The sequence below is a fragment of the Artemia franciscana genome, unplaced genomic scaffold (assembly GCF_032884065.1).
Source record: "Artemia franciscana unplaced genomic scaffold, ASM3288406v1 Scaffold_1393, whole genome shotgun sequence".
Classification (NCBI taxonomy): Eukaryota; Metazoa; Arthropoda; class Branchiopoda; order Anostraca; family Artemiidae; genus Artemia; species Artemia franciscana.
Genome location: NW_027062810.1, coordinates 72,245 through 99,369, shown reverse-complemented (window position 1 = coordinate 99,369; position 27,125 = coordinate 72,245). Strand labels below are relative to the sequence as shown.

Here is a 27,125-nt window from a genome sequence, read left to right as displayed (position 1 = left end):
GCGTTCAATTTCTTGTAGGAAGCTTATATTTAATTAGCTGGTGATCTAGTGGAGAAAGGAGTAAGAAAAGAGGAATAAAGTGACTATGATTTGTATACAAACAGAACTCAGAAGTGAGAATTTTATAATTTCAATTAAAATATACAGATGAAACACAGAATGAGATATTGTAACAACAATACTCCAATTAAGAAGTCAAACATGTCTGTTATGGCACTCTCAAAACACATCATGACAAAGTGATCTAAACAATCATCATCCATTGTTGTATATAAACATGTCATGAGCAGTTTCAGTTTGCTGAAACTCCTTTTCACCTTTGCCAAAGTTGGTGATGCTGTCATAATCCTCTGGTAAACTGACCAAAGAGCTGTGAATAACAATTTAAATACATAGTTTTCACAGTATAGGGTCTTAAAGATGGTGCAATCAGTGACTTTATAGCTTTTCAACCTCAGTCCTGGCTGATAGGCCAGGACTGGATGAGTTTTGCAAGATCCTGGTCTTTTCCCAAAAATATATTTTTGACTTTCATATCTTTTCGATTTTACCCAGTAGGCTTGAGTATACTGGCTCCAGAAAAGAAGGATTATGATGAATTGTATTCTCCAAGCCATTTATTAGGGCACCAATGATACTTTACAGTTTCTTGACATAGAACAACTTCTGGTAATCTAGCAGGTTGGCTCTAGGATTAGAAATTATTTCTGAATAAGAAGCAGTTGGAAGCTGTTTAAAATGGAACTTGTCTTTGGCAAGTGAACCAACTTTTTCTTACTGTTTTTTTTTATGCCTTTATATCCCTCTCTTATCTGATCAGTCTCAGAACACATAAGATGCTGTATGTTGCCATGACTGTTGTGTTTGCAATCACCAGGTCAAGTTGTTTCATTTGAAGCTTTTCTTGCAAGAATCTTTGTCTTGAACAAGGCTTGACATATGAGCATAAGAATTAGAATAAAATCTAAGGAGGTAATGTGGCAATGCAGAAGTTGGACTTCTTCTTTTTTTTTTTATCTTGTCTTTGTTGTCTTCTATTAGCTCTTTGAGAACTTCAAAAATTGTGTCAAAACTCTTTGACGTGAATAACCATATTATTGACAGATTATCAAGCTTCAGTATTGATCCAGCACTCTCAACTGCTTGTTTCTAAGCAATTACTCATTTCATTTGACCTTCAAAGAGGATTAAGTAACAAAAATACTTTCAAAAAAAAAGTTTTTCAAAGCAAAGTAAAGGCAATTTTAAACTTAAGATCAGCAGATAAAAATATCTGTTGAAATTCAATCTAAAAACAACCGGAAATTACTATTGTAGAATAAATGGTACCCAAATCAAACAGAAATTAAATAAACAATCATAGCATAAAACATACAACAAGTAATAATGTAAATGAATAAATATATCTTAAAGCAAGTAATGCTTAAATTAAATATGCAAATCAAGCTTAAAACAAAAAAATATTCAGTATTGAAGCATAAATGAAACCAAAAACAAACAGAAATTAAATAAACAATCAGTGCAAACAAACACACAATACATACTAATATAAATGAATAAATAAGTCTTAAAACAAGATAAAGTTAAACTGAATATACATATTAAGCTTGAAACAAACAAAAATCACTTCAAACAAGAGTTTTGGTATTGCCTCCTCCTCTCACTGCAAAATTCTAAAACCTACTGCATCACTGGCACTTTATTCAAAACTATATGTGACTTGGACAGTCTTGGAAGCAATAAAAAAAAAAAAATCAAATTGAATATATGACACATAATGGAATTATTTGTTGAATGATCCATCAGTTTCTAAAAATTATTTCACTGTTACTATTATTTTCATTTTCAATGCTGTAAGAACTGGAAAAGAAAATATTTGTAATATAGTTGATTTTCATCGAAGCGCCAATGATGCAGTAGGCTTTAGGTTTTTACAGTTAAGGAGAGGGGTAATATCCAAACTCTTGTTTGTAGTGAAACTATATTTGTCTTGAACAATCTTGGAAAGACTTTAAAAATTGAAACTGAATGTTTGATGTATAATGGTATTAATTGCTGAAAGGTCATTAGTTCAAAAGGAAATATTTGTAATGTAGTTTTTTTTAGGAGGGAGGGGGGGGGGCTAGTTGTCCTCTGATCTCTTTTGACTTGTCAAAAGGGAACAAGAACATTCACTTTACAAAAAAAATGTCCTCTTTGAAGTATATATGAACGTCCCTTCCATAAGAACAATATATGCCCCTGACGGTATAACTTACAATGCCTGCTTATGGGTTCTGGGGGGTTTTGTTGACACCAGAGTTTTGTTATCTACTTCTTAACTATTTGTAACAAAGTGGCTATTTCAAAAATTTTATTTGATGCATTTGGATAAAAAAAAGGCATGGAGGGGAGTGGGGCGAGATGCCCTCTGATCTCTTTTGATGCTTAAAAAGTTAGCTAGAACTTTCACTTTCCAAACAAATGAGCCCTCTCTGAAGTTAAATGCAAGCATCTCTTCCATAAAAACCATATATACACCCAGGGCATAACTTTAAATCCCTGCCCCAGGGCCCTGGGTGGTTGTCTTGACACAAGAAATTTTGTAGTCTGACCCTTGATGTACTTTTAACAAAATGGCTGTCTCAAAATTTTTATCTGATGTTTATTTGGGAAAAGGGCGGGGGCGGGGGGGCTAGTTGCCCTCCAGTCACTTTTGACTCTTATAAAGGACACTATAAATTCCAATATCCAATTGAATGAGGTCCCTTTCAAGTTAATATGATGACCCCTCCTATATGAAGCACCACTGGAAAAAACAAAAAAACATTGGAGCCATATGGCCTTTACTATAGGCAACACTATAGCATTGCCTTTGATGTAAATTTTACTGACAACTAAGAAATGGGGTAAACTTTATTAAAAATGCAGGAATCTGGCTAGTGTATATTTTGTGGCGAAAATCAGAACAACTGATTAAACCCTGTTTTACAAAACAGGACATATGTTTCTTTTGTTACCTGTTACTATCCTGTTATAAAAATAAGTGCTCATTCCATGTAGAGCAAAGCCCTTGTAATCAACTCACTGAAGTACAGATCATCAGGATGACCTTGTGCATGGTACTCCCCTCCAAGAATATCTGAAAACAAGTTTAGCCTGGCGATCAGTAGCCACATGGAATAATATCCCAGCAGAGATAATCCCAGAAAATCCTCCCCTCAATGCATTCAAGAGAAGGCACAAGAAATACCCCAGTGCTGGAACATGAGGTAATTACCAGGACTAGCAGCAAATCATCATCTATGATGGAGCAGTGAAGCCTCTAATGAAAAAAACAATTATATTTTTCATACGTTTTCATTGGAAGAGTAGGCCAGTTCCTGGGGGTTCTGTAGACTGTCTAAAATCTCTTTTGAGATTTACAAAAATTATAACATGACACAACCAAATTGTTTGTTACATGTATACCTAGTGTCTTTTTTATAGCCTTTTAAGAAAAAAAAATAAGTTCCAATCTGAGATAAAGAAATGCGAAAATCTATTTTATTAGAATCTATTTTAGCTGTATTGTTTTCTTTAAACGAGGGAGCCGACAGCAAAGCCTGGGTAGAGGCACCTAGGCTCCAGAAGAAAATAGGATCTTGCCTTGTTATCTTCCAATTGCACTGCATAGCAGCAATTGTGTTAGTGCCAGAGCTGTCTCAGTAGCTCCAGGCCATTGACTTGGTTGTTTCTTAATTGGGCACCCTGATTCAGGGAATAAGAAGGTAACTTACTGACCTTTATTCAGACCCTTCATTAGTATTACCTTCGAGAAGGCAAAAGATTTCGTGACATAACTTGAAATCGAAGTACCTGCTGTGTATGAAACCACAACTGGACCCTCGTCTGTTGGTCAGATGGCATTTTTGACGTCTTCAATCAAATTGAATGTTCTCTGAGTGATGGAGCAACATTCTGGGTATTTTGATCGAGCTGGTTGAACGTTTGGGTCAAGACCTCCGCTTGACCGTCGTTAGTGCACGATAATAAAATAAAAATTACTAATAAAAATCCAAAGGTAATTAAAAAAAATTATTCCTTAAAAAAAAACACATGAACTAACATATGAAGACCTTGTTACATAAAATATGTAACAGGGAAAGGGTAACTGAACAAAAGTACAAATGGTAACTCGATTTTTCAATTTATACAAAGCATTTTTTGAAGCTAATCGCTTCCCAGGTACAGCACTATTACATACTCGCTTAGGATGCAAAATATGATTTTGTCATGATTAGCCAGTCTGGTCGTTGAAATTTTTTATCCAAAATTTAGGTTTGAAAAAATACGTTTCTTTGGCTTAAGTTTCTACATGCTCTACATAAATATTTGCTTACAATGGAATTCAGATTTGAATTTTAAATTGCTTTAGAAGGTAATTACTTAATTTTTCAATTGATAAATTGAATGCTAATAGATACTGTCTTTTTTGTATCTCATTTTATATCTATTTCTACTTTTTTCAAGGCCTAAAATTGAGAACAACTAGATATACCCTCCTGAAAAAACATAGTGACATATACATAATAGGCCTACACTTTGTAGTGTTGAAAGCCTTAAAACCATGAATAAAACTTTCATTTCAGGAATACAACCAAACTTTTTCAAGTTTTCGGATTGGAAAATTTAGTAATAGAAAACAGCTAACAGAATAAGCTGATAGCTATATTTTGCTGTTTTTGCCGTGAAATTTTATTGTAACTTAAATCTAGAACTACACTTTAAATTTAATTACATCAAAAAGACAGTTTTAGATTTTGCACCCGTAAAGAAAATAATAATCAAATTTGTAAAGTCTTTGACTGCTCAAGGAATCAAGTCTCTTCTGCTGGGGTTTCTGCTGTTGTTAAAAGTCATTATTAGACACCAATCGTAATGTCTTTTGCATTTTAGGACTCTCCTTGTTGTATCCAATTGTATCCAAGTTTTGATGATAGTACTCTAATTCTCATAATTTGCATTAATTCCGTTCCAAGATTTTTCATAGACTTGCCACAAATTCTGAAAATGGCTGATCCCATCACAGTTTCTGAGGATTCTTTCATTAAGAATGGTAAGTTGTACACTTGCTTTTTTGTGTCAGAATAAAAGAAAACCTACTTTGTTCTACAAAATAATTATTCCTTTTTTCCTCCTTGCTTATTATGTGGTCCTAGAAAAAAAAGGGCTCTTAATCTAACAAGTAAGAGCTTAATGGTGATAAAAATGGCTTCGTTGTGACGTAAAAACCCATTTAAATTCAATTTATTAGCGTTAATTTTTAACTTTGGTGAGACAATTAATCATCTGGTAGAGAAATTTTCTGTGATTCTTTCTGTGTGAAGGTATGATGAATTAAATATTTTCGCTAAAGCAGAGGTAGTTATGGGTATTCAGATGGGAATATCTAATCATAATACATGTAATGGATGAATAAAGTTATTTGAATTCAGCTACTAAACTTTGGGAGACTGTATTTTGTATTTTATATATTGGAAAATAATGTAGAAAATCTCGATTAATTCGCATTTTTTTCACTTTTAATTGTCCATTTTTTGTGATTGTTTAGCTTTAAAATACTATAATTTTTTTTTCATTCTGTTGATCTGAACAAGTTGACTAGAGAGGAAGGGGGAAGCCAGGGGCAGTTTCCATAGCTTATCATTGATAATATTTTTGGGGGAGGACGGGTGTCCTCCCATAAGTGGGAGGAAATTAAATGTGATTAAAAATTTGGAATTAAATATTTTTATAAGTTGTTTTTTTTAGGAGAGAGGGGGGGGGGGTGTTCGGTCTTGCAGGGCAAGGGGTAAGTTGCCATAATTGTTGGAATATAGTATCGTTTATAAATTTTGTTTTTTTTTGGGGGGGGGAGAGGGTTGGCCATGCAGAGAAGTCCAGGTGTCAGCTCTCTTTAGTTTTGGAATAAAATATCGCTCACAAGTTTTTTAGTGGTGGTGTGGGTTTGGCTTATCTCATCTTTTCAAATATTTTCAAAATCCGCACAGAAGAACCTAATATTTCCCCTGAACATAACATACAATACTTGCCCCAGGGCTCCGGGTTTTTGTGTTGACCCTGAAGTTTTTTGACCGATGTTTTGACTTATTTTAACAAAATAGCTATCTCAAAAATTTAATTGGATTGATTTGAGGTAAAGAAGCCAGGATGGCTTGTTACCCTTTGGTCCCTTTTGATTCTCAAAAAGAGAAATAAAAATTTCAATTTCCAATAGAATAAGCCCTCGACGAACATATGATCATATGATCATTCCTTCCATAAAAACCTATGTACCCCCGGGTTCTGGGGGGCTATTTAAACCCTGAAATTTTTACTATTTGATTTTTAGTCAATTTTGGATATAATAAAAATCCCAAAAATTTTATCGGATGTATTTGGGGAAAAGATGCCCTATTAGGGAAGGAGAGGGGGCTAGTTGCCATCAGGTTAATTTTGACTCTCAAAAAGGGAACTAGAAATTCCGATCTACTGTCGAGTGAGCCCCCTCTGAAGGGTTTACTATCATCCCTTACATAAAAACCTAATATGCCTCGGAGGCATAACCTAAATTACTTGTCACCAGGATCTGGGGTGGGGGGGGGGGCTGTGTGATCCCGGGAGTTTTGTCATATGATTTTTGGTCAATTTAGTCCAGCAACACTTATCCAGGAACTTGTAGTTATGAGAATTGTGTTATATATTTCAGGTTTCTGTTTTCTTTTGCTTTATATTAAGTAGATTTTTAAAACGATTTTTAAAAAACAGCATATACATGTGATTTTATGTATACATATAATGTCTGTATATTTACATTTTTACGCGTGTCTGTTTATTTAAAATTTTGTTTTAGAAGTTGAAGATGTTTTACCAGTTGACAGCGAGAAGCTCTTTCATTTTCCGAATCATCTTTTGTCACCAAAACATGAAGATGTTCCTTTGTTCAATTTACCTAGCATATCAGGACCATGTAAATTTGAATACGACACCCAGGAATCCAAACGTTCTAACAATGAAGGTACATTGGAAATATTGTTGTTGTTTTTTTTTTTTATATGTTAGATAATATTTTATTGGACAAAAATAGGACTAAAGGAATTCATATTAAGATGGAACTTTTTTTGTATCTTAATCCAATGTGTAGGTGTTTTTGCAGTCTCTCATGATTATTTTTATGGCACTTGGTATTAACCAAGTGACATATAGCAATCGCAAATCTGTCGGTCTGTTGGTCCTGGTTTTACTACTTAAGGCACTCCCAGGTAAGCTAGGTCGATGAAATGTGGCAGGCGTATCAGGGACCGGACCAGATTAAATTATAAATAGTCGTTTTCCCGATTTGACCATCTGGGGAGGGGAGTGGGGAATTCGGAAAAAATAGAAGTATTTTTAACTTACGAACGGTTGATCAGATCTGAATGAAATTTGATATTTGGAAGGATATCGTGCCTCAGAGCTTTTCTTTTAAATCCTGACCAGATCTGGTGACATTGGGGGGGGGGGGGGGAGTTGAGAGGGGCAAACCTAAAATCTTGGAAAACACTTAGAGTGGACGGATCGGGATGAAACTTGGTTCGAAAAATGAGCAAAAGTTCTAGATATATGATTGACATAACTGGAACGGTTCCACTCTCTTTGGGGTTTGTTGGGGGCGGGGGGGGGGGGGGGTTAATTCTGAAAAATTAGAAAAAAATGACGAATTTTTAACTCATGAATGGGTAATTGGATCTCAATGAAATTTGATTTTTAGAAGTATATCGTGTCTCAGAGCTCTTGTTTTAAATACCGACCGGATCTGGTGAGATTGAGGGGGGAGGGAGCTTAGGAGGGGGAAACCTAAATTCTTGGAAAACACATAGAGTGGAGGGATCGGGATGAAACTTTTTGGGAAAAATAAGCACAAGCTCTAGATACATAATTGACATAACCGGAACGGATCCGCTCTCTTCGGGGGGGGGGGGGGGTAATTCTGAAAAATTAGAAAAAAATGAGGTATTTTTAACTTACTAACGGGTGATCTGATCTTAATGAAATTTGATATTTAGAAGGATATCGTGTCCCAAAGCTCTTATTTTAAATTCTGACCGGATCTGGTGACATTGGGGGGAGTTTGGGGTGGGGTAACCTAAAATCATGGAAAACGCTTAGATTGGAGGGATCGGGATAAAAATTGGTGGAAAAAATAAGCAGAAGTCTTAGATTCGTGATTTACATAATTGGAACGGATCTACTCTATTGGGGGGGGGGGGTTAATACTGATAAATTAGAAAAAAATGACGTATTTTTAACTTTCGAAGGAGTGATCGGATCTTCATGAAACTTCATATTTAGAAGAACCTCATAACTCAGATCTCTTATCTTAAATCTCAACCGGATCCAGCATCATTGGGGGGGGGAGTTGGGGGTGGACCGGAAATCTTAGAAAAAACTTAAAGCGGAGAGATCAGGATGAAACTGGATGGGAAGAATAAAAACCCGTCTAAGATACGTGACTGATATAACCGGAACGGATTTGCTGTCTTTGACGGAGTTGGTGGAGGGGGGGGGGTAATTTTGAAAATTGAGGTATTTTTAACTTACTAAAAGGTGGCCAGATCTTAATGAAATTTGATATTTAGAAGGATCTTGTGCTTTAAAGCTCTAATTTTAAATTCTGACCTGATCCTGGGATATTGGGGGGAGTTGGAGGGGGAAACCGGAATTCTTGGAAAACGTGAAAATTGGGATATTTTTATCTTACGATCAGGTGATCGGATCTTAATGAAATTTTATATTTAGAAGGAATTCATGTCTCAAAGCTCTTATTTCAAATCCCGACCAGATCTTTTGACATTGGGGGGAGTTGGAAAACACTTGGAGTAGAGGAATCAGTATGAAGCTTGGTGGATAGAATAAGCAAATGTCCTTGATACGTGATTGACGTAACCGTACTGGATTCGCTCTCTTTGGAGGAGTTGGGGGGAGGGGTTCAGCGATTTTTGCGAGTTTGGTGCTCCTCGACGTGCCAAGACGATGAAAATTGGTAGGCGTGTCAGGGAGCTGCACAAATTGACTTGATAAAGTCGTTTTCCCAGATTCGACCATCTGGGGGGCTAAAGGGAGATGAAAAATTCGAAAAAATCAGATGTTTATAACTTACGATCGGGTGATCGGATCTTCATGAATTTTGATATTTAGAAGTACATCGTGACTCAGGGCTCTTATTTTAAATCCTGACCGGCATTAAGCCTCTGATTTTCCTTTTGAATCAATTTATTGATTCTTAGAATTTTGTTAGAGCTCATACCATATGAGCTCTTGGCTATTGTTAAATTTTTACTTGAAAGTGGTTTGGTAGGTTTCAATATTAAACAGTTCTTGGTAACGAACCGTAGGTAAGGATTGACGTAGCTCAAAAGTAACCGAAACTCTAACGACAGAATTTTGATACCAATAGGTACATCAAAATAAATGCAAGAAAATTTTCCGTATTTTCGAAAAATGGGTGAAACACCCCCTAATTGTTATAGAATCTTAATGAAAATCGCACCATTAGAGTTAGCATATCAGAGAACCTCAATGTTGAGGTTTGAAGTTTCTATCTGCAAAAATGTGGAATTTATATTTTTTGGCAGAAGAAAGATTATGGATGCTTGTTTATTTGTTTGTTGTTTTTTTTTCTTTTTCCAGGTGTCCTTCCAGGTTTGACCCAGTTGTCCTAGAATATCGTGAAAGGGCTTATTTAAACGGAAATAAAACGTTCTAGTGCCCTTTTTTAAGTGACCAAATAGATTGGAGAGTAATTAGTCCCCCTCCCTACCCCTTTTCCCCCAAAATTGTCCGATAAAAATTTATAGATGGCCATTTTATTCATATAGTTGAAAGATCTAGTAAATATGCCTTTGGATGTAACATAATACAGCCTCATTTGAAAGGTGTTCAAGCTATAAAAATTGCCCATTATTTACCCATAGTATTTATTATTGGTAGGCATACATACATTTTAGGATGAAAAGACGAATTTCCTGCTGTTTTTTTATTCACGGGGACATTTTCAGTGGGAGGCAAGTTTCCACGGGTTGAACTTGTTAAAGAAAATTAAACTCTGGGGGAATTCGCTTGAATATCTATACAATTTTTTTTTATTTCTTGCTTTCTCATTTCCGTCCCAATTTTACGCGTGGAGTTGTTAAGGGTAATTGCCTGGGTAAATTTTCACCAGGATTGAATTGTCTAGAGAATAGCCGAATTAAGAATAGCCGTCTAGCCGAATTAAGGTATCCATTTTGGTTTCTATCAATTTCCCTTACTCAGCAACATAATCTTAGTTTGCTATTTTTAAAATTTTTCTTGTCTTGGTTTTCTAAATTGTTTTTTTTGTGCAAATTCTATTTCAGCTTTTCTGTGAAAATGGTACATAGAATTTTAATAATTTTAACACATACTTGAAGAGGATTTTGAAAGGAACAAATTTACTGTTAATTTTCTTCTAATTAATTTAAAAACGATATTTTTATCATTTTATTTGTCTCCACTAGAAGTTTTTACCATCAGTTTTATATTAGAAACTCCTGCACTGTTTTATAATTAGTTTGAATAGACGGGCATAAATACGGTCAGCGTTTCAACTTGTCTTACTGACATCACAAGTGAATGTTTCAACATATTATGAAAATAGGAGTGCTCCGTCAAATTTTTAAATTATGGTCAAAGATTTTGAAAGACGAGAAAGGCCATTAAAGAACAACGTGGTATAGTTACTTTACAGAAGTGTTTTTTGGAAGATGGTAAAGAATTGAAATAAAAGAGGCATTGGCTTGGTTGGCTTGGCTTGGCTTGGTACTGTGCAGAAGCACCGGGAATAGCTAAAGGAAAGATACAAAATGCTTGGAATACCACGAATTTCAAAACATTTACTTGACTTGAACGAAACATATTTACAAGAAGAGACCGCAGCAGAACTCCCAAAACTGAAAGTTATAACTGCTGGTAGCAATTTAGAATCGAATAATTAAAAACAATTTCGACGGATGGTCTATGCGCCATATTTTCGAAAGAGCTACGAAGAATTAGTAGTTAAACATATTTATCCACAACTTAGTTCATTTCGCAGTATAAACCTTTCGAAGACCTTAAACTCATGCCCCCAGGTTCCAGGGAGGAGGCTGTGTAAACCCTGTAGTTTTTAATATTTTATCATGGGTCTATTTTTGAAACCATTATTATGTCAAAAATTTTATCGGACAAATTTGGAAAAAAGAAGGTTCGTGGGGGGGGGGATTGCTATTTGCCATCAGATTACTTTTCCCTCTATAATTTCAGGCTTTACTTTTTTTTCTATGTTAGTGAATTTCGTTTAATGTTCCTGGTTTTCTTTTGCTTTATAAAAAGTAGAGTTTTAAAAACAATTTGTTAAAAAAACCCTGCATATCTGCTAATTTTATGTATTCATATAATATCTTTATATTTACATTTTTACACGTAACTAAAAATAAAAAATCAGATTTTTCAGATTTACTTACTAAGCTTTACTTTTAATTTTTTCTTTGTCTGTTTAATTTAAATTTTGTTTTAGAAGTTGAAGATGATTTACCACGTGACAGCGAGAAGCCCTTTCATTATTCAAACTATCTTTTGTCACCAAAACCTGAAGATGTTCCTTCGCTTAATATATCTGGCATTTCAGGACCATGTAAATTTGAATACGACACCCAGGAATCCAAATGTTCTAACAATGAAGGTACATCTAAAACATTGTGTTTTTGGTGATTGAAATGTATTGGATAATATTTTGGACAAAGATAGGACAAAGGGACTTAATCTTAAGATGGAACTTTTGTTTTATCTTAAGTCAATGCTCAGATTTTTGCTTAACTATTTTGTAGTCTTTCTTGAAAATTTTTTAATTTTCACCTGACAGTGGTTTGTTAAGTTTTGTTATCAAACAGTATATGATAACGAAGGGTAAGGAGCGACCCGGCTCAATTGTAAGCGAAACTCTTAAAACGGAATTTCGATGTCAATAGATACATCAAAAGAATCCGATTTTTTGCTGGTTACAAATATATAAGTTTCATTAAGTTTAGTCTTTCCCATTAAAGGTTACGAGCCTGAAAATTGTTTCAATAATTAAAAAAAGAAATGGAGATACACCCTCAAAAAGTCATAGAATCCTAATCAAAATCTCACCATCAGATTCATCGTATCAGGAACCCTGTTGTTGAGGGTTCTTCACCTGTAGGTGAGGAGTTCTATCTGATAAATGTGAAATTTGTATTTTTTACCAGAAGAAAGATCACAGATGCGTGTTTATTTGTTTATTTTTTTGTTTGTTTTTCTTTTCCCAGGGGTGATTTTATCGATCTAATGGTCATAGAATATTGTGAGTGGCCTCATTCAAATGGAAATTAAAAGTTCTAATGCCATTTTTAATTGACCTAAAAAGATTGGAGGACAACTAAGCCCCTTTCCCTACCACTTTTCCCTCGAGAAAATCCGATAGAAATTTTGAGATATCTATGATAAAACATACTATAATGATCTGATAAAACACAGAACTATAATGATAAAACGACGAGGATTGTTGAGGTACAGCTTGTAAATTTTTTAATATGATAGTACACGATTCAAAAAATCATTCTAACTGAAATCATTGAACAAAGAATTGATTTAGGTTCAGTTCTTGGACAGAATTTTTCGCTCTTTTGGATGGAGAAGAGATGCTGAAGAAATATGTTGTTTTTGGCCTTTCCAGTTATTTTGTTTCACCTCTTTGTATGGCTTCTTTTTTGAAAAAAATTCTTTAAATTGCAGTTTAGTATACTTTTCCTAATGATAAATATAATTACAACAAGGGAGCATCATTACGTTATATGCATATACAATTAAGAGATCTAACTTTCAAACATATACTGGGCTCCTGAAAGGGGGAGGTGGTACAAGGAGGCCATGTACGAGATCAGGAGATGTTGACAATTGTAGTAGAAGTGTTGCTATTAGTAATAAAACAGTTTGTGGTAACAAACTGTAGTAAGGAGCGACCCGGCTCAATAGTAAACGAAACTCTAAAAATTGGAATTTTGATGCTAAAAGATACATCAAAAGAATTGTATTTTCATAGTGATTTTAAATATATAAGTTTCATCAAATTTAGTCTTTGTCATCAAAAGCTACGAGCCTGAGAAAATTTACCTTATTTTGGAAAATAGGGGGAAACACACCCTAAAAGTCATAGAATCTTAACGAAATTCACACCATCGCATTCAGCGTATAAGAGAACCCTATAGCATAAAATTTCAAGCTCCTATCTACAAAAATGTGGAATTTCGTATTTTTTGTCAGAAGACACATCACGGGTGCGTGTTTATTTGTTTGTTTTTTTGTTCTTTTTCCCAGGGGTCATCGTATCGACCAAGTTGTCCTAGAATGTCGCAAGAGGGCTCGATCTAATGGAAATGAAAAGTCTAGTGCCCTTTTTAAGTTACCTTAAAAAATTGGAGGGCGCCTAGGCCCCTCCCACGCTCATTTTATCCCAAAGTCAACGGATCAAAATTTTGAGATAGCCATTTTGTTCCGCATAGTCGAAAACCCTAATAACCATGTCTTTGGGGATGACTTATTTCCCCACAGTCCCTGGGGGATGGGCTGCAAGTTACAAACTTTGACCAGTGTTTACATACAGTAATGGTTATTGGTTAGTGTATAGACGTTTTCAGGGGGATTCTTTTGGTTTGGGGGGTTGTGTTGAGGGGAGGGGGCTATGAGGGAGGATCTTTCCTTGGAGGAATATGTCATGGGGGAAGAAAAACTCAATGAAAAGGGCGCAGGATTTCCTAGCATTACTATAAAAAAAAACAATGAAAAAATAAACATGAAAAAGTTTTTTCAATTGAAAGTAAGGAGTAGCATTAAAACTTAAAACGAACAGAGATTATTAAGCATATGAGGGGTTCTAAAAAAAGAGCGAGGTATTTAGGAGGAGATAAATACATCGCTCTTTATGCTAAATATTTTTAGTAATTTCAACTACTTATTCTACGGCCTTTCTGATTCAGGGGTCATTCTTAAAGAATTGGGACAAAACTTAAGATTTAGTACAAAGAGCGAGGTATTAACGGGGGGACAAATCCCCTCATATACATAATAAAAATATAATAATACAAAAGTTTGTTACGTAAGTTAATTCTTTAGTTACGTATATTTCTTACTAATAAAAACGTTCGTTAAAAATTAAAAGTTCTAGTTACCTTTTTAAGTAACCGAAAAATTGGAGGGCAACTAAGCCTCCTTCCCCACCCCTTATTTCTCAAAATCGTCTGATCAAAATTAAGAGAAAGCCATTTACCAAAAAAAGTATTAGTATGCAAATTTCATTTTAATAATTTATGTGCGGAGAGCCAAAATCAAACATGCATTAATTCAAAAACGTTGAGAAATTAAATAAAAAAAGTCGTTTTTTTAACTGAAAGTACGGAGCGACATTAAAACTTAAAACGAACATATATTATTCCGTATATGAAATGGATTTTCCCCTCTGCAATCCCTCGCTCTTTACGCTAAAGTTTGACTCTTTGCCACAATTCTAATTTTTAAAACAATTGAAAACTTCAGCGTAAAGAGCGAGGGTTTGCGGAGGGGAAAACCCATTTCATATACGGAGTAATTTCCGTTCGTTTTAAGTTTTTATGTCGCTCCTTACTTTCAGTTAAAAAACAAGTTTTTTTTATTTTAATAGCAATAATAGCATCAGCAATAGCACTAGTAGTAGTAGCAGTAAAAGCAGTTGTAGTATGCACTTAGTGTTCTTGAGTAAGTCAAACCTCCCCCTCAAAATATCCAACAAGTTTCAATTTATTACCCTACACGTACACTTATGACATTACTGATAGGCCCCTTTGACAGCTTGCATGCAAGTAGTATGTTTTGATTTAGTTCAAATTTTTTCTCAATATTCTTTAAAACTCACCATAATACCTTTATACCATCTTAGTACCAAAATAGCCTAAAAAGTAGCAGTTGGAGTATTAGAAGTATTGGCGAAGATATGAGTGGCAGTACAATTTAAAAACTAAATTGGATTTCCAGCTAATTTCGACTGGAATCCAAACTGGTCAAAAAAAAGTCTAATTTTTATTTGAAATTTTGATTTGTGTGTCAAGTGCAGCAAATTATTGAAATTATTTAGATTTATTTAGTTTTCAGTAGAACAAAAGTAATGGAATTTTTGTTGATAAACATAATAAATAATATTTTTTGAATCTCAAACAATTTTTGTACAGTTTTGTTGTATGTAAATATTGTCTCTTTATCAGTTGAACATCCCTCTCATCATGCCCTGAAAGTATACCTTTGTAGTTGAGCGAACTTCGCAGCAAACCTTGGCACTTTAGCTTTTATCCTTGTCTTTACGGTTCTGGTGCTTTTTGGTTTTGGTCTTATTTAGTTTTGCTGGTGTTTGGTCCTTGGTATGAAAAGAGGATAAACAGAATAGCTAGGTCCCTTTCGAGGACCTTTACAGAATTTTACCTTAGGAGAGACTAATGTTCCGTGGGTGGCAAAGTTTTTGATGAGGCCAAAAATGGGAATGTCTTTGTGCCCTTGGAGGAGAACGATTCTTCTAACTCGTCAGCACCCGTAAAGTATGTTTTTTGCCCATACCCTTCCGTCCTACTTCAAAAAGAGCTAGGATATTAATTTTATATTGAATCATCTGCTTTATGACTAGTTCTGTCTTAGAGTGTTGGGACATGGTTCTGACGTTCCAGAAGCCAAGTTTAAGCTTTTTCTTAGCAGTCATCAGCATTTTTCATTGCATCAGAATAATTAATTTTAAAAGCTGATATTAGTATCACCACGAGGGAGAGAAGAGGAATCGAAAATAAAATTAATTGTCAAAACATATCGAAAGATATACTGTTTTATCTGTAGACTTCTAAAACACATTGAAAGATTAATTTTTTGTTTTCGGTTTATTGAGGTATAATTTTGTTTTATTTGGGTTTGTTTTCTGTGTAGACTTTTGAAACATATTGAAAGGTGCGTTTTTTTGTATTTTTTTAGTTGTTGATTTTTTGTTTTATTCGTTTTTTTACTCTATAGACTTTTATATTTTAGGTCACTTTTCATCACACGTGTCTGGAATGCACTTGCAGGGAATTACGTCACTATTTTTTTCAAAGAATACATCTATGAGTGGTTTCTCAAACGAATGTGCATTGGAATCTGAAGGAAAAAGCTTAGGAAATCAGAAAACTGGTTTGAAAAGTTGCATGCAAAGTGACAAGAATAGAAAATTGGAAAGATATCAAAGAACTCATAAAGAGAAAAAATCATTTAAGTGTGAGATATGTGACAAACTATTTTCTCAAAAGCTGCATTGGAAACAGCATCAAAGGGTACATTCAGGAGAAAAGCCTTTTAAATGCGATGTATGTAAAAAAAGTTTTTCTAAACAGGGCAATTTGAACCAACACCAAAGAGTGCATTCAGGTGAGAAACCGTTTAAATGCGATGTATGTGACAAGACCTTTTCTCAACCTTCACATTTGAAAACACACCAAGGAATGCATACGGGTGAAAAACCATTTAAGTGTAATGTTTGTAACAAGACTTTTTCTCAACCTGCAAGTTTGAACGGACATCAAAGAGTTCATACCGGTGACAAACCGTTTAAATGCGATGTATGTGACAAGACTTTTTCTCAACCTGCAAGTTTGAACCAACACCAAAGAATTCATACTGGTGAGAAACCGTTTAAATGCGATGTTTGTAACAAGACCTTTGCTCATTCTTCAAATTTGAACCATCACCAAAGAGTGCATTCAGGTGAGAAACCGTTTAAATGCGATGTTTGTAACAAGACGTTTTCTCTCGGTGCAAGTTTGAACACTCATCAAAGAATTCATACCGGTGACAAACCGTTTAAATGCGATGTATGTGACAAGACTTTTTCTCAACCTGCAAGTTTGAACCAACACCAAAGAATTCATACTGGTGAGAAACCATTTAAATGTGATGTATGTGACAAGACTTTTTCTCAACCTGCAAGTTTGAACCAACACCAAAGAATTCATACTGGTGAGAAACCGTTTAAATGCGATGTTTGTAACAAGACCTTTGCTCAGTCTTCAAATTTGTACAAACACCAAAGAGTGCATTCAGGTGAGGAACCGTTTAAATGCGATGTATGTGACAAGACGTTTTCTCGCGCTGCAAATTTGAACACACATCAAAGAATTCATACCGGTGACAAACCGTTTAAATGCGATGTATGTGACAAGACTTTTTCTCAACCTGCAAGTTTGAACACACATCAAAGAGTTCATACCGGTGACAAACCGTTTAAATGTGACATATGTGACAAGACCTTTTCTCAACCTGCACATTTGAAAACGCACCAAGGAATGCATACGCGTGAAAAACCATTTATGTGTAATGTTTGTCACAAAACCTTTTCTTATTCATCACATTTGGATAGGCACCAAAGAACGGATTCAGGTGAGAAACCGTTTGAATGCGATGAATGTAAAAAATACTTTTCTTAACGGGGCTATTTGAACAGGCATCAAAGGGCTCATATCGGTGAGAAACCGGTGTTTTAGTTCAATACTCCCCTCAACATTCTTGAAAGGCTCACCTGAATACCCTTCGTCTTTTTGAAAAGCGAAGTTCAAACATGTATACCTTTCTCAATAACATATACTATGCTTAAACAACGAACTAATTGCCTTACTTATAGCCTTTGTCCTGTGGGGAGGTTGACATCCCTAATACTAGACCTTTCAGCAATGCTGAACAAATTAGCTCTCTTGAAATTTCGGTCGGATTTATTTGCGGAATTACAGGCTTGAGGAGGGGGGGGGGATTGATTTCCTTTCTTTCACTTTTGACTCTTAAAAAGACACTAAAACTTCCAGTCAAATGAGCTCCATTCGATCCAAAGTTTATGCAACTACCCGTTCCATAAAACCTTATATGTGCTGGGCATAACTTACAACCTTTGCCCACTGACTAGAGGAAGGGGGACTAGCTGCTCTCTATCATGTTTGACTTTTAAAAGGGAACTATAACTATACATTTCAAATCAAATGTGCGTCTTCTAATGTTCACACAATCACCCCTTCCATAAAAATCTTATACGCCGCTTGGGCATAACTTACAACCCTTATCCCCTGACTCTGGGGGATTTTTTTCACCCTAAAGACCTTAATATATGATTTTTGGACTAATTTTGAACAATTGGCTATCTCAAAATTTTTGTTGGATGAATTTGTAGAAAATAAAACGTAGGGGGAGGGGGTGTGCCCCCGATCAGTTTGACTCTCAAAAAGGGAGCTAAACATCTGATTTCCAATTAAATGAGCCCCTTCCGGAGTCTATACGACCATTTTCCATAAAAACCTTATTTTCCCTCGGGAATAACTTGTCACTTTCGCGCTTAAGGACTTGGGGGGGGGGGGGGGCTAGAAAAGTTGATTGGATGTGCTTGGGGAAATGGTGGGTTTTGTTGCCCTCCAATCACTTTCGACTATTGAAATATGGCACTAGCCCTTTCAATTTCCAATCGAATGTCCTCTCAATTTCCAATCGAATGTCCTCTATTCAAAGTTTCTTCGACAACTCCTTCGATACGAAGTGCCCTGGTCAAAAATAAATAAATAATACATGGTGCCATCCGCGCTTTTTACTTAGATAGCTCTATTGCGCTGTCTTATTCCAATGTACTGTCTATTCCAAATGCATAAAATTGATTAAATTCAATTTTAACCATCAAAAGCAACAACCCAAAAAAAAAATTACTTGATAATAGAAAAAAGGCAGAGACCACCCAAAAGAGTGAGTTGGTCTTAATGAAAATAATACCATTAGATTCAGAATATTTAAAAACCCTTCTTTAGAGGTTTGAAGCTCCTCCCACACAAAAATGTGGAATGTCACAGTTTTCTGAACCGAGAGGACACAGATGCCTGTTCATTTTTATTTAGTTCTTTCACCTATTATGAATGAATTGCGGTGGGTCATAATGCAGATGGGGGAGGGTAGATGCCTAAAAGAGGTACGGTATTAAAAAGATTATAATATCTAAATTGTCTAAATTTCAATTAGGCCTTAGATAAATATAGAAGATAAATATAGAAAAGGGGGAGGGGGGTATTAATCTTAGAATACCCTTCATTTAAACAAAGGCCCAAATAAGGAAGTTAATGGGTAATACAGGTTTTATTCGAACAGTTCGTGGTAACGAAATGTAAGTAAGGAGCGACCCGGCTTAAAAGTAACTGAAACTCTAAAGAACGGAATTTTGATACCAAGAAATTTATCAGAAGGATCGGGTTTATATGCTAATATCAAATATATTAGTTTCGTCAAGTTTAGTTTACACATCAAAAGTTACGAGCCTGAGATAAAAGGGGAGAAATACACCCCTAAAATTTATAAACACTAATGAAAATCGCACCATTAGATTCACTGTGTCGGAGAAACTTTCTGTAGAGGTTTCAAGCTCCTGTCTTTAAAAATGTGGATTTTTTTGCCTGAAGAAAGATCACGGATGAGTGTTTATTTGTTATTGTTTTTGTTTCCAGGAGTGATCGTATCAACCCACTGTTTTCTAGAATATCGCTAGAGGGCTCATTCGATCGGAAATTAAAAGTTCTAGTGCCCTTTTTAAGTGACCAAAGGAATTTGAGGGCAATTTCCCCCCTCCCACGCTATTTTTTTCCCCGTAGTCCCCTATCAAAATTTAACATAGGTATTTTGTTCACCATAGTTGAAAAATCTAATAAATATGACTTTGAAGACGGCTTAATCCACCACAGTTTTCGGGGGAAGGGTTGTAAGCTATGAAATCTGAGCGCGGCTTGCATAAAATATTGGTTATTATTAATTATGCAGACGTTTTTAGAGGGGATTTTTTCTGGTGGTGGTGGGGAAAGGACGTGGGAGGATTTTTCCATGAAGTAGGTTTGCATGGCGAAAGGGACATCTCTATGAAGGGGGTGCCAGATTTCCCAGCATTATTCAAAAAACGATCAGAAATTAAATAATGGATTAAGATTAAAATTTATAACAAACAGAAATTATAATGTATGTGAGAGAATTCGCCGCAAGTCTATGCCTCGCTCTTGACGCTAAAGCTCAAATTTTATTCCAATTCTTTTAGAATGGCCCGTGAATCACAAAGGCTGTATAATTAGAATAAATAGCTCTTTTGAAAGGACTAAAAACTTTTGCGTAAAGAGAAATGTATTGACTAGGGAGCGATACCCCTCGTTTACGTAACAATTTATGTTCGTTTTAATTTTTAATGTGACTCATTACTTTCAGTTGAAAAAATTGTTTTGTTTGTTTATTTAGTAAAAGCGAGGACGTCCATTGTGGTGGTACCTACCATGTTTCTTGTGCTTGGGCATTATTTGAAGTCAAATAAAGTTTCAACTGGGTTCCTTGCGCCATAAATGTAATTTTTCGCCAAACCTTAGAGATTGCAAACACGCCCTTTGGACATTCTGGATGCACATAGTGTCCTATGACCTAACTTAGCTTTAACTTTAACTACCCAGTTTTCCCTGGAAGGTTAAACTCAATATCTTAGACGATCCTAAGATATCAGATGTTTAACTTTAATGGAAGCACATAGTGTCTTTCAATTTAGCTAAAAGTCTCCTCAGCCATCCGTGGAAGTTTAAATTTGATATCTTTAGCCTTTTTTGAGATATTACAATTGCACTCATATAGCAACAAAGATACATACAGTGTCTGAATGTGGTTCAATATCCCCCACAGCTTTCTAAAAGTTTCAAATTAATACTTTTAGCCGTTTTTAACATGTTGATGGTGCGCTTTTGACAACCAGGATGCACGTAGTGCCTTTTCATTTTGTTAAAAATCACCCTCAACATTCATTTTATTTTGTAACTTAATGTTATTATCTGTTCCCTGAAAAATTTCACTTTATATCGCTTAGCCGTTTCTAGAAATTCGTAGATATACCCTTTCAAAACCTGGATACACCTGATGCCTTTTGGTGATGTCGCTATCCCCTAAAAATTTCAACCCAATGACATCGGCTGTTCCTGAAATATTCCAGGTGTGCCTTTTGACAAACTGGATGCACATATTTTCTTTTGATTTACTTTGGCATTCACCTCAACTTTCTCTATAATCTTCAGCTCCATGCTCTAAGCCATTCCTGAGATACAACCGAGCTAATCTAAATGCATTTAGGGCTTTTTAATTTAGTTCAGTATCCCATTTAACATGCTGTGAAAAATTTTAACATATTGTCATTAGCTATTTTTGAGTATTTGCAGATTGACCCTTTGCACTTTGTATCTTGTGATTTAGTTTAACAGCTTGTCCTATAATATCATCTGAAATTTCTTACCTAATTTAAGCTGTAAATTAAGTACTTATGTAATTGATGCATGTATTTGATACCCTTCCTGATACATGTTATGTATTATGGATCCTACCTTTTCACAACTTGGATGTATATGGTGTTCTTAGATTTATATCAGTATCTCCTGAAAGTTTTAACATAATACCGTTCCTAAGATGTGGAAAATATCCCTTTTGACAGTATCTGTTGAGACACATGAATATCCCTCTTAGTATTTCCTGAAACTTTCTACTTGATATCCTACTAATCTAGTGACACTGAAAATACCCCCTTTTAACAACCTGGATGCAGGTTTTTCATTGAATTTTTTTAGCATTCTTCTCAACACTCCATGACAGTTTTAACATGGTAACCTTGGCCGTTCTTCAGTACTGAAAGTACGCCCTTTTGACAATTTGTTTGAAAATGGTGTCTTTTGAATTACTTTTCTACCCTCCTCAACGTTCCCTGGAAGTTTCAACTCTATACCGTCAGCCGTTCGTGAAATATTGCAGATACGCCTTTCTGATAATTCAGAATACGCCCTTCTGCCCTAGATCTAAACTTAATATCCTAAGCCGTACCTGAAATGTCAGTTACTTCTATGAAATGACCGAGTGTTACCATCTCAAGTGACTTAAAATGGGATTATCATATTAACCATATTTTAAAACTCGTAAATACCACGCTTTCTCTCCTTAACAAATTAAAAATTGTCCTAAATCCTATTAGTTGAGAGTTTACCTTTCATTTTTACGCCCAATCCTTGACTATACCTGTCTGGCTTGGCATCCGGATATTTCCAATTGATTGTCTGATAGGATGGAGGCAGTCTTCAGAAAGTGCTCAATCATTATTTTCAATGAAGGTAAAGTCTTTTATATCTCTTTTTGTCGGAAAGCCAATCAAGTCATCCTAAACGAAAGGAGAACAAAATTTTCTTTGCATTTTGCCAACAACGTCTTCCATAACCTCCCGAAAAATTCCCTTTTCCCTAGTCAATTTTTCTCCCTTCGACCTTGCCTCCCTCGGTCTGTTTCAACAAAAATCATCCTTTTGACCCCCAATGAAATTGTCCGCTCAAAGATATAGAAGAACTTTTATACCGAGTATAAGAAATAATATTAAATAAATGAGTCCTCCCTTTTTACCTTAAATTATATATTCCCATTTGTAGCTTCTGTTTGGTTTTTTTTTACTAAATTATGTTTTGTAGCTTTTAGTCGCAAGATTAAATTGTCCTTGTGTTTTCGTTTTTTTGTTGTTTTTTTTTATAGTTAGTTTATCGCTTTTTAATTCTGCGAGTTTTCACATTTTATAACCTTTTTGAAATTTTGATATATTTTTTTCTGACTTACATTTGCTTCTTTTTATATATATATATATATATATATATATATATATATATATATATATATATATATATATATATATATATATATATATATATATATATATATGTGCTTTTTGACTATAAGTTGTGAATTTGGCCCACCTGGGCTTGTAATAGTAATTTATAAGAAGTAGAATCTTATTTTATTTCTTGCTTTATAGGTAAATCCTGTGCATTCACATAGTTTCTTTCCGTTTAGGACTACGGAATGCTTTCCCGTAAATGCTCCCCGTGAGCTTTTCCTTAATTCCGTTCTAGTTTTTTCGTGGGCTATTTCCTTGCGTTTTAGTTTTTTTTTTACTAAAGTGTGTTTTGTAAGTTTTAGTCACAAGATCAAATTGTCCTTGTTTTTTTTTATTATTCAATTTATTCGTTTTTAATTCTGCGAGTTTTTATATTTTATATTTTTTTTTGTATGTATGTGTGCCTTTTGATTGTAAGCTGTGAATGTGATCCGTCTGGGCTTGTACTAATAATTTTTCAGAAATAGTGTCTTATCTTTTTTCTTACGTTATAGGTAAATCCCGTGCATTCACATAGTTTCTTTCTGTTTAGGACTAGGGAATGCTATCCCTTAAACATTCCCTTTTCCTTCCTTAAAGGAAACCTTCCTTAAGGTTTTTCCTTAGTACCATTGCATCATATGTTACATAGTAATATAAAAACAATGGGCATTTTGCATAGTCTACAGCTCCGTCTCTGAGGCTTTAAAGGATTTTGACGACCGTGGAGGTATAGCTACAGGCTCTTTCGATTATTTTGAACAAAATGGCAATTTAAAAATTTTATTTGAATATTTTTGGGAGTCGCGGAAGGATATTTTTGAGAGTCGTGTTGGGGTGGGTTCCTCTCTAGTTACTTTGACATTTAAAAGGATCCTACAAGTCTGTTTTCTACTAAGTGAGTTCCTTCTAGGATTTTGACACAATCACCTCTGGGAAGTGGCCTGAGGAAAAATTGTACCATTATATTGAAGTCATACCACCCTTTTCCTAGGCAGTGCTACTCTTCTACCAATTATAGTGTTAAGAGTGTTAGCCTTCTCTACGAAAGAAATAACTCTAAAATAAATTTGATCTTAGATTTAGAAACATAAAATTGAGGTTGCCCCCCCCCCTCCTTGCTGATTTAAGAACTTAAAAATTCCCCATGTAAGCCCATGACACCATTGATATTTTATTTACTAGAAATTTCCCACAGCTAGTAATAATTTATAGAGCCGATTCCTTATCAAATATTTAGGCAGGCGAATCCAAAAGCATTAGATAGATTAACAATAATACTACCTTACAATGCTTATAAAAAATAATACCATAAAAGCCAAAGTGATTTGAATTCGTTTTGTGTATTTCCCTAATAATTTGAGCTCAATATTTATGAGGGAATATAGTTAACTGATGTATTTTATTCTTTTTTAAGTGTTTTAACATCTTTAGACAATAAATAAAAAAAATTATTAGCTTTCCATCTTTTTTTTGGAAAAAAAGAAAGCCAAGTGCTGCTGAGTCTTGTACCAATCACTCTTTTAGAAAGCAGAACGGAACATGTTTCGAATTATTTTTTTAATTGTGTTACCAGAGCAACAGTTTGCTTTGGATCTTTTTTTTTTCTTATATCACAAAATTTAGGAGAAAGTGGAAAAGGCCTGAAATGTATTAGTGTCTAAGTGAAGTTGGAACCAAGGTTTGCTTGATGAATTAAAAAGCTGTATAGCTCTATCATAGGGTGAAAAATAGTTTTGGCTAATGCTTGACGTCAGAAGGACTGGCTAAAGCTATTTTGTCAAGTTGTATCTTTTTGAAGCTGAAATGATTTTTAAATCAGTACTGTGTATTTTTAAGATACGTGACCATTCCAAGACCGCATCAAAATATGTTCTTAGAATAATAATACCTTCTTTTAAAAAATTCTGAATTATTACTAAAAAATAGAGTCTGAAAAAAAGAGTATTTTTCTTACTGGTTAACTGATTTACCTCCTTTTCGAACTATTTTTTTTTATGGATTACGGCTGAGTCTTCTGTTTCATTTTCTCCCTTCATGGCTAAGGCACAGGAATCGTATCAGAAGTACTTCGTATACAGTGAAAGTTGAAGCCAGGCTACAAAGTTGGAGCTTTCCTTTTGTCCCTTTTCTATAGTTAAAAAGGAATTTTCCCTTTGCAAGAAAACCAAACTTTTAATTTTAGATTCATTTTGTACCAAAAATACTGTATTTTATAGCGCTAAGAGCATTTTGGCCTTTTCAAGAAATATCGGTGAAGTTTTATATTAATAAATCGTAGTAAACTGTGTCTGAAGCTTAACTCCTTTGTATTTGGTTAATTTTTGCTCCTTTAAGATTATGTTACTACTTTATTTTCCTTTATTGAATGCTTTCTTGGAAAAAATGTTTAAGGTAATTTTTATTTCTTTGAAATTGACATGCTGTCGCTAATACGCTTAATATTCAGATCTGGAAAGTCAAAACTGAAGAAATAATAGCCGAAAACTGTTAGCTGAATGGTATTCAATTAAATGATCTAATGGGAAAATATCTATTCAGTTAAACTTTGATCCTCCTGATTTATATATTTTTTCTTCGCTGATCTAGTGTTCGGGAACATTGTACCAAACAGTTTTAAAGAATGGTCTTATTGGTCGAATGGTGATCAAATATGTTAGCACACTCTGACTATAGCCATCATATAATTGTAGAAGGACTAGCATTCAGGTGAGTTTTTCAAGAATGTTGAGGGGAGTATTGAACTAAAACACCGGTTTCTCACCGATATGAGCCCTTTGATGCCTGTTCAAATAGCCCCGTTCAGAAAAGCATTTTTTACATTCATCGCATTCAAAGGGTTTCTCACCTGAATCCGTTCTTTGGTTGAGAAAGTCGAAGTGACATTCAGCTAATGAAGATGTATTTTGATAACATGCAGGAAAGTTGTAGGGCTAGAACGGGGATGTTGGCTAAATAGGCAATTTTTTTTAGATAGACGTTAAATCCAGAAAAGATATTGTCATGTATCAGAGTAAACATATTTCTATCATACACTCTTTGTGCTTCGAAGGAAAACAGTAAAACGGGATTTAATTTACTTAGAGGCAAGACTTAATACAGAGGACCAACGTAATGTCGAATGAATACCATTGGATAAGGGAATAGTGTAATAACTTTATAATAAATTATTTTGAGACTGGTGTGGTTGAAGTTTTTATATTTCCAAAATTTTTAGAGATGAGGAAAAGGATCAATTTTTTTTGGGCTATTAGAACAAATCAATGGTTTTGAGGGCGAAGATTTTACATTTTTGTTTCTTAAATTTAATTCTGCCCTAGGTTGGAGGGAGGATAGATTATCTGTCAACAAGTGAACAGTCTCTCTAAAAACTACAGCTTCGTAACTCCTTCTTCTTCTTTAAAATTTTTTAGGTGTAATCTTGGACCATACATAATTCAATGGCTTTGGAGCCTACCTCTGAAGTTAAAATAATCTGAATCATCAATGGTTAGAGGGCTTACAACAAACCTTATTTTTGCTAAGGTTGTCAAGTTAGGAAACATATAACAGTTCATATTATTAACTGAACAATATAGTAAGCATACCAATCTATGCCCTTTTCTTACCCTTTACGAATATAATAATCGCTTCTATAGCAAATTCAAATTTAAGCAATTTTCTGACCTCTTGAAAAATGACGAATTTTCAATAAGTATGAGCTATCGGTCGTTTTCTATAAAATGATATTACGCATTCTCAGCGCCGTTTTCTCGGTCGTTTTCAACAAAATAATGCGACATTTTCTCAATGACAAAATTATTTATAATAAGGTTGATTAGGTTAGGCCAAAAAGTGCTTAAATTTGTGATAGAAGCGATTATTATATAGGAAAAATTGCATAAAAAAAAGGCCTCGAGTGGTGTTTTCATCGTATTGGTAAGTTTATAATATGAGCTGTGATACGTTTACTGTCAGGTTTTAAAACTGTATTTCTGCTGGGGTTGTCAGATAGTCAAAATTAAAACTCACTATCAAACAGTTCGTGGTAACAAACTGTAGAAAGGAGCGAACTGGCTCAATAGTAAACGAAACTCCAAAAAAATGAATTTTGATACTAAAAGATACATTAAAAGAATCGGATTTTAAGCTGATTTTAAATATATAAATTTCATCAAATTTAGTTTTTGTCATCAAAAGTTACGAGCCTGAGAAAATTTACCTTATTTTGGAAAATAGGAGGTAACACCCCCTAAAAGTCATAGAATCTTAACGAAAATCACACCATCTCATTCAGTGTATCAGAGAACACTATTGAAAAAAGTTCAAGCTCCTATCTACAAAAATGTGGAATTTCGTATTTTTGGCCAAAAGACAGATCACGGGTGCGTGT

The 27,125-nt window shown here is 34.6% G+C and overlaps 1 protein-coding gene across 1 annotated transcript in view; it reads left to right on the top strand.

Moving 5' to 3' along the window:
• The first annotated feature begins 3,454 nt into the window (after positions 1-3,454).
• The window catches only part of LOC136042506 (zinc finger protein 347-like), a 52,706-nt gene continuing 29,035 nt past the window's right edge, over positions 3,455-27,125 (top strand). Inside the window, exons 1-4 of the mRNA XM_065727467.1 lie at positions 3,455-5,077; positions 6,854-7,018; positions 11,555-11,719; positions 16,093-17,516. Coding sequence (XP_065583539.1) covers positions 5,032-5,077; positions 6,854-7,018; positions 11,555-11,719; positions 16,093-17,516 — 1,800 coding nt within the window. The 5' untranslated portion in view covers positions 3,455-5,031. The remainder of the gene's footprint in view (positions 5,078-6,853; positions 7,019-11,554; positions 11,720-16,092; positions 17,517-27,125) is intronic.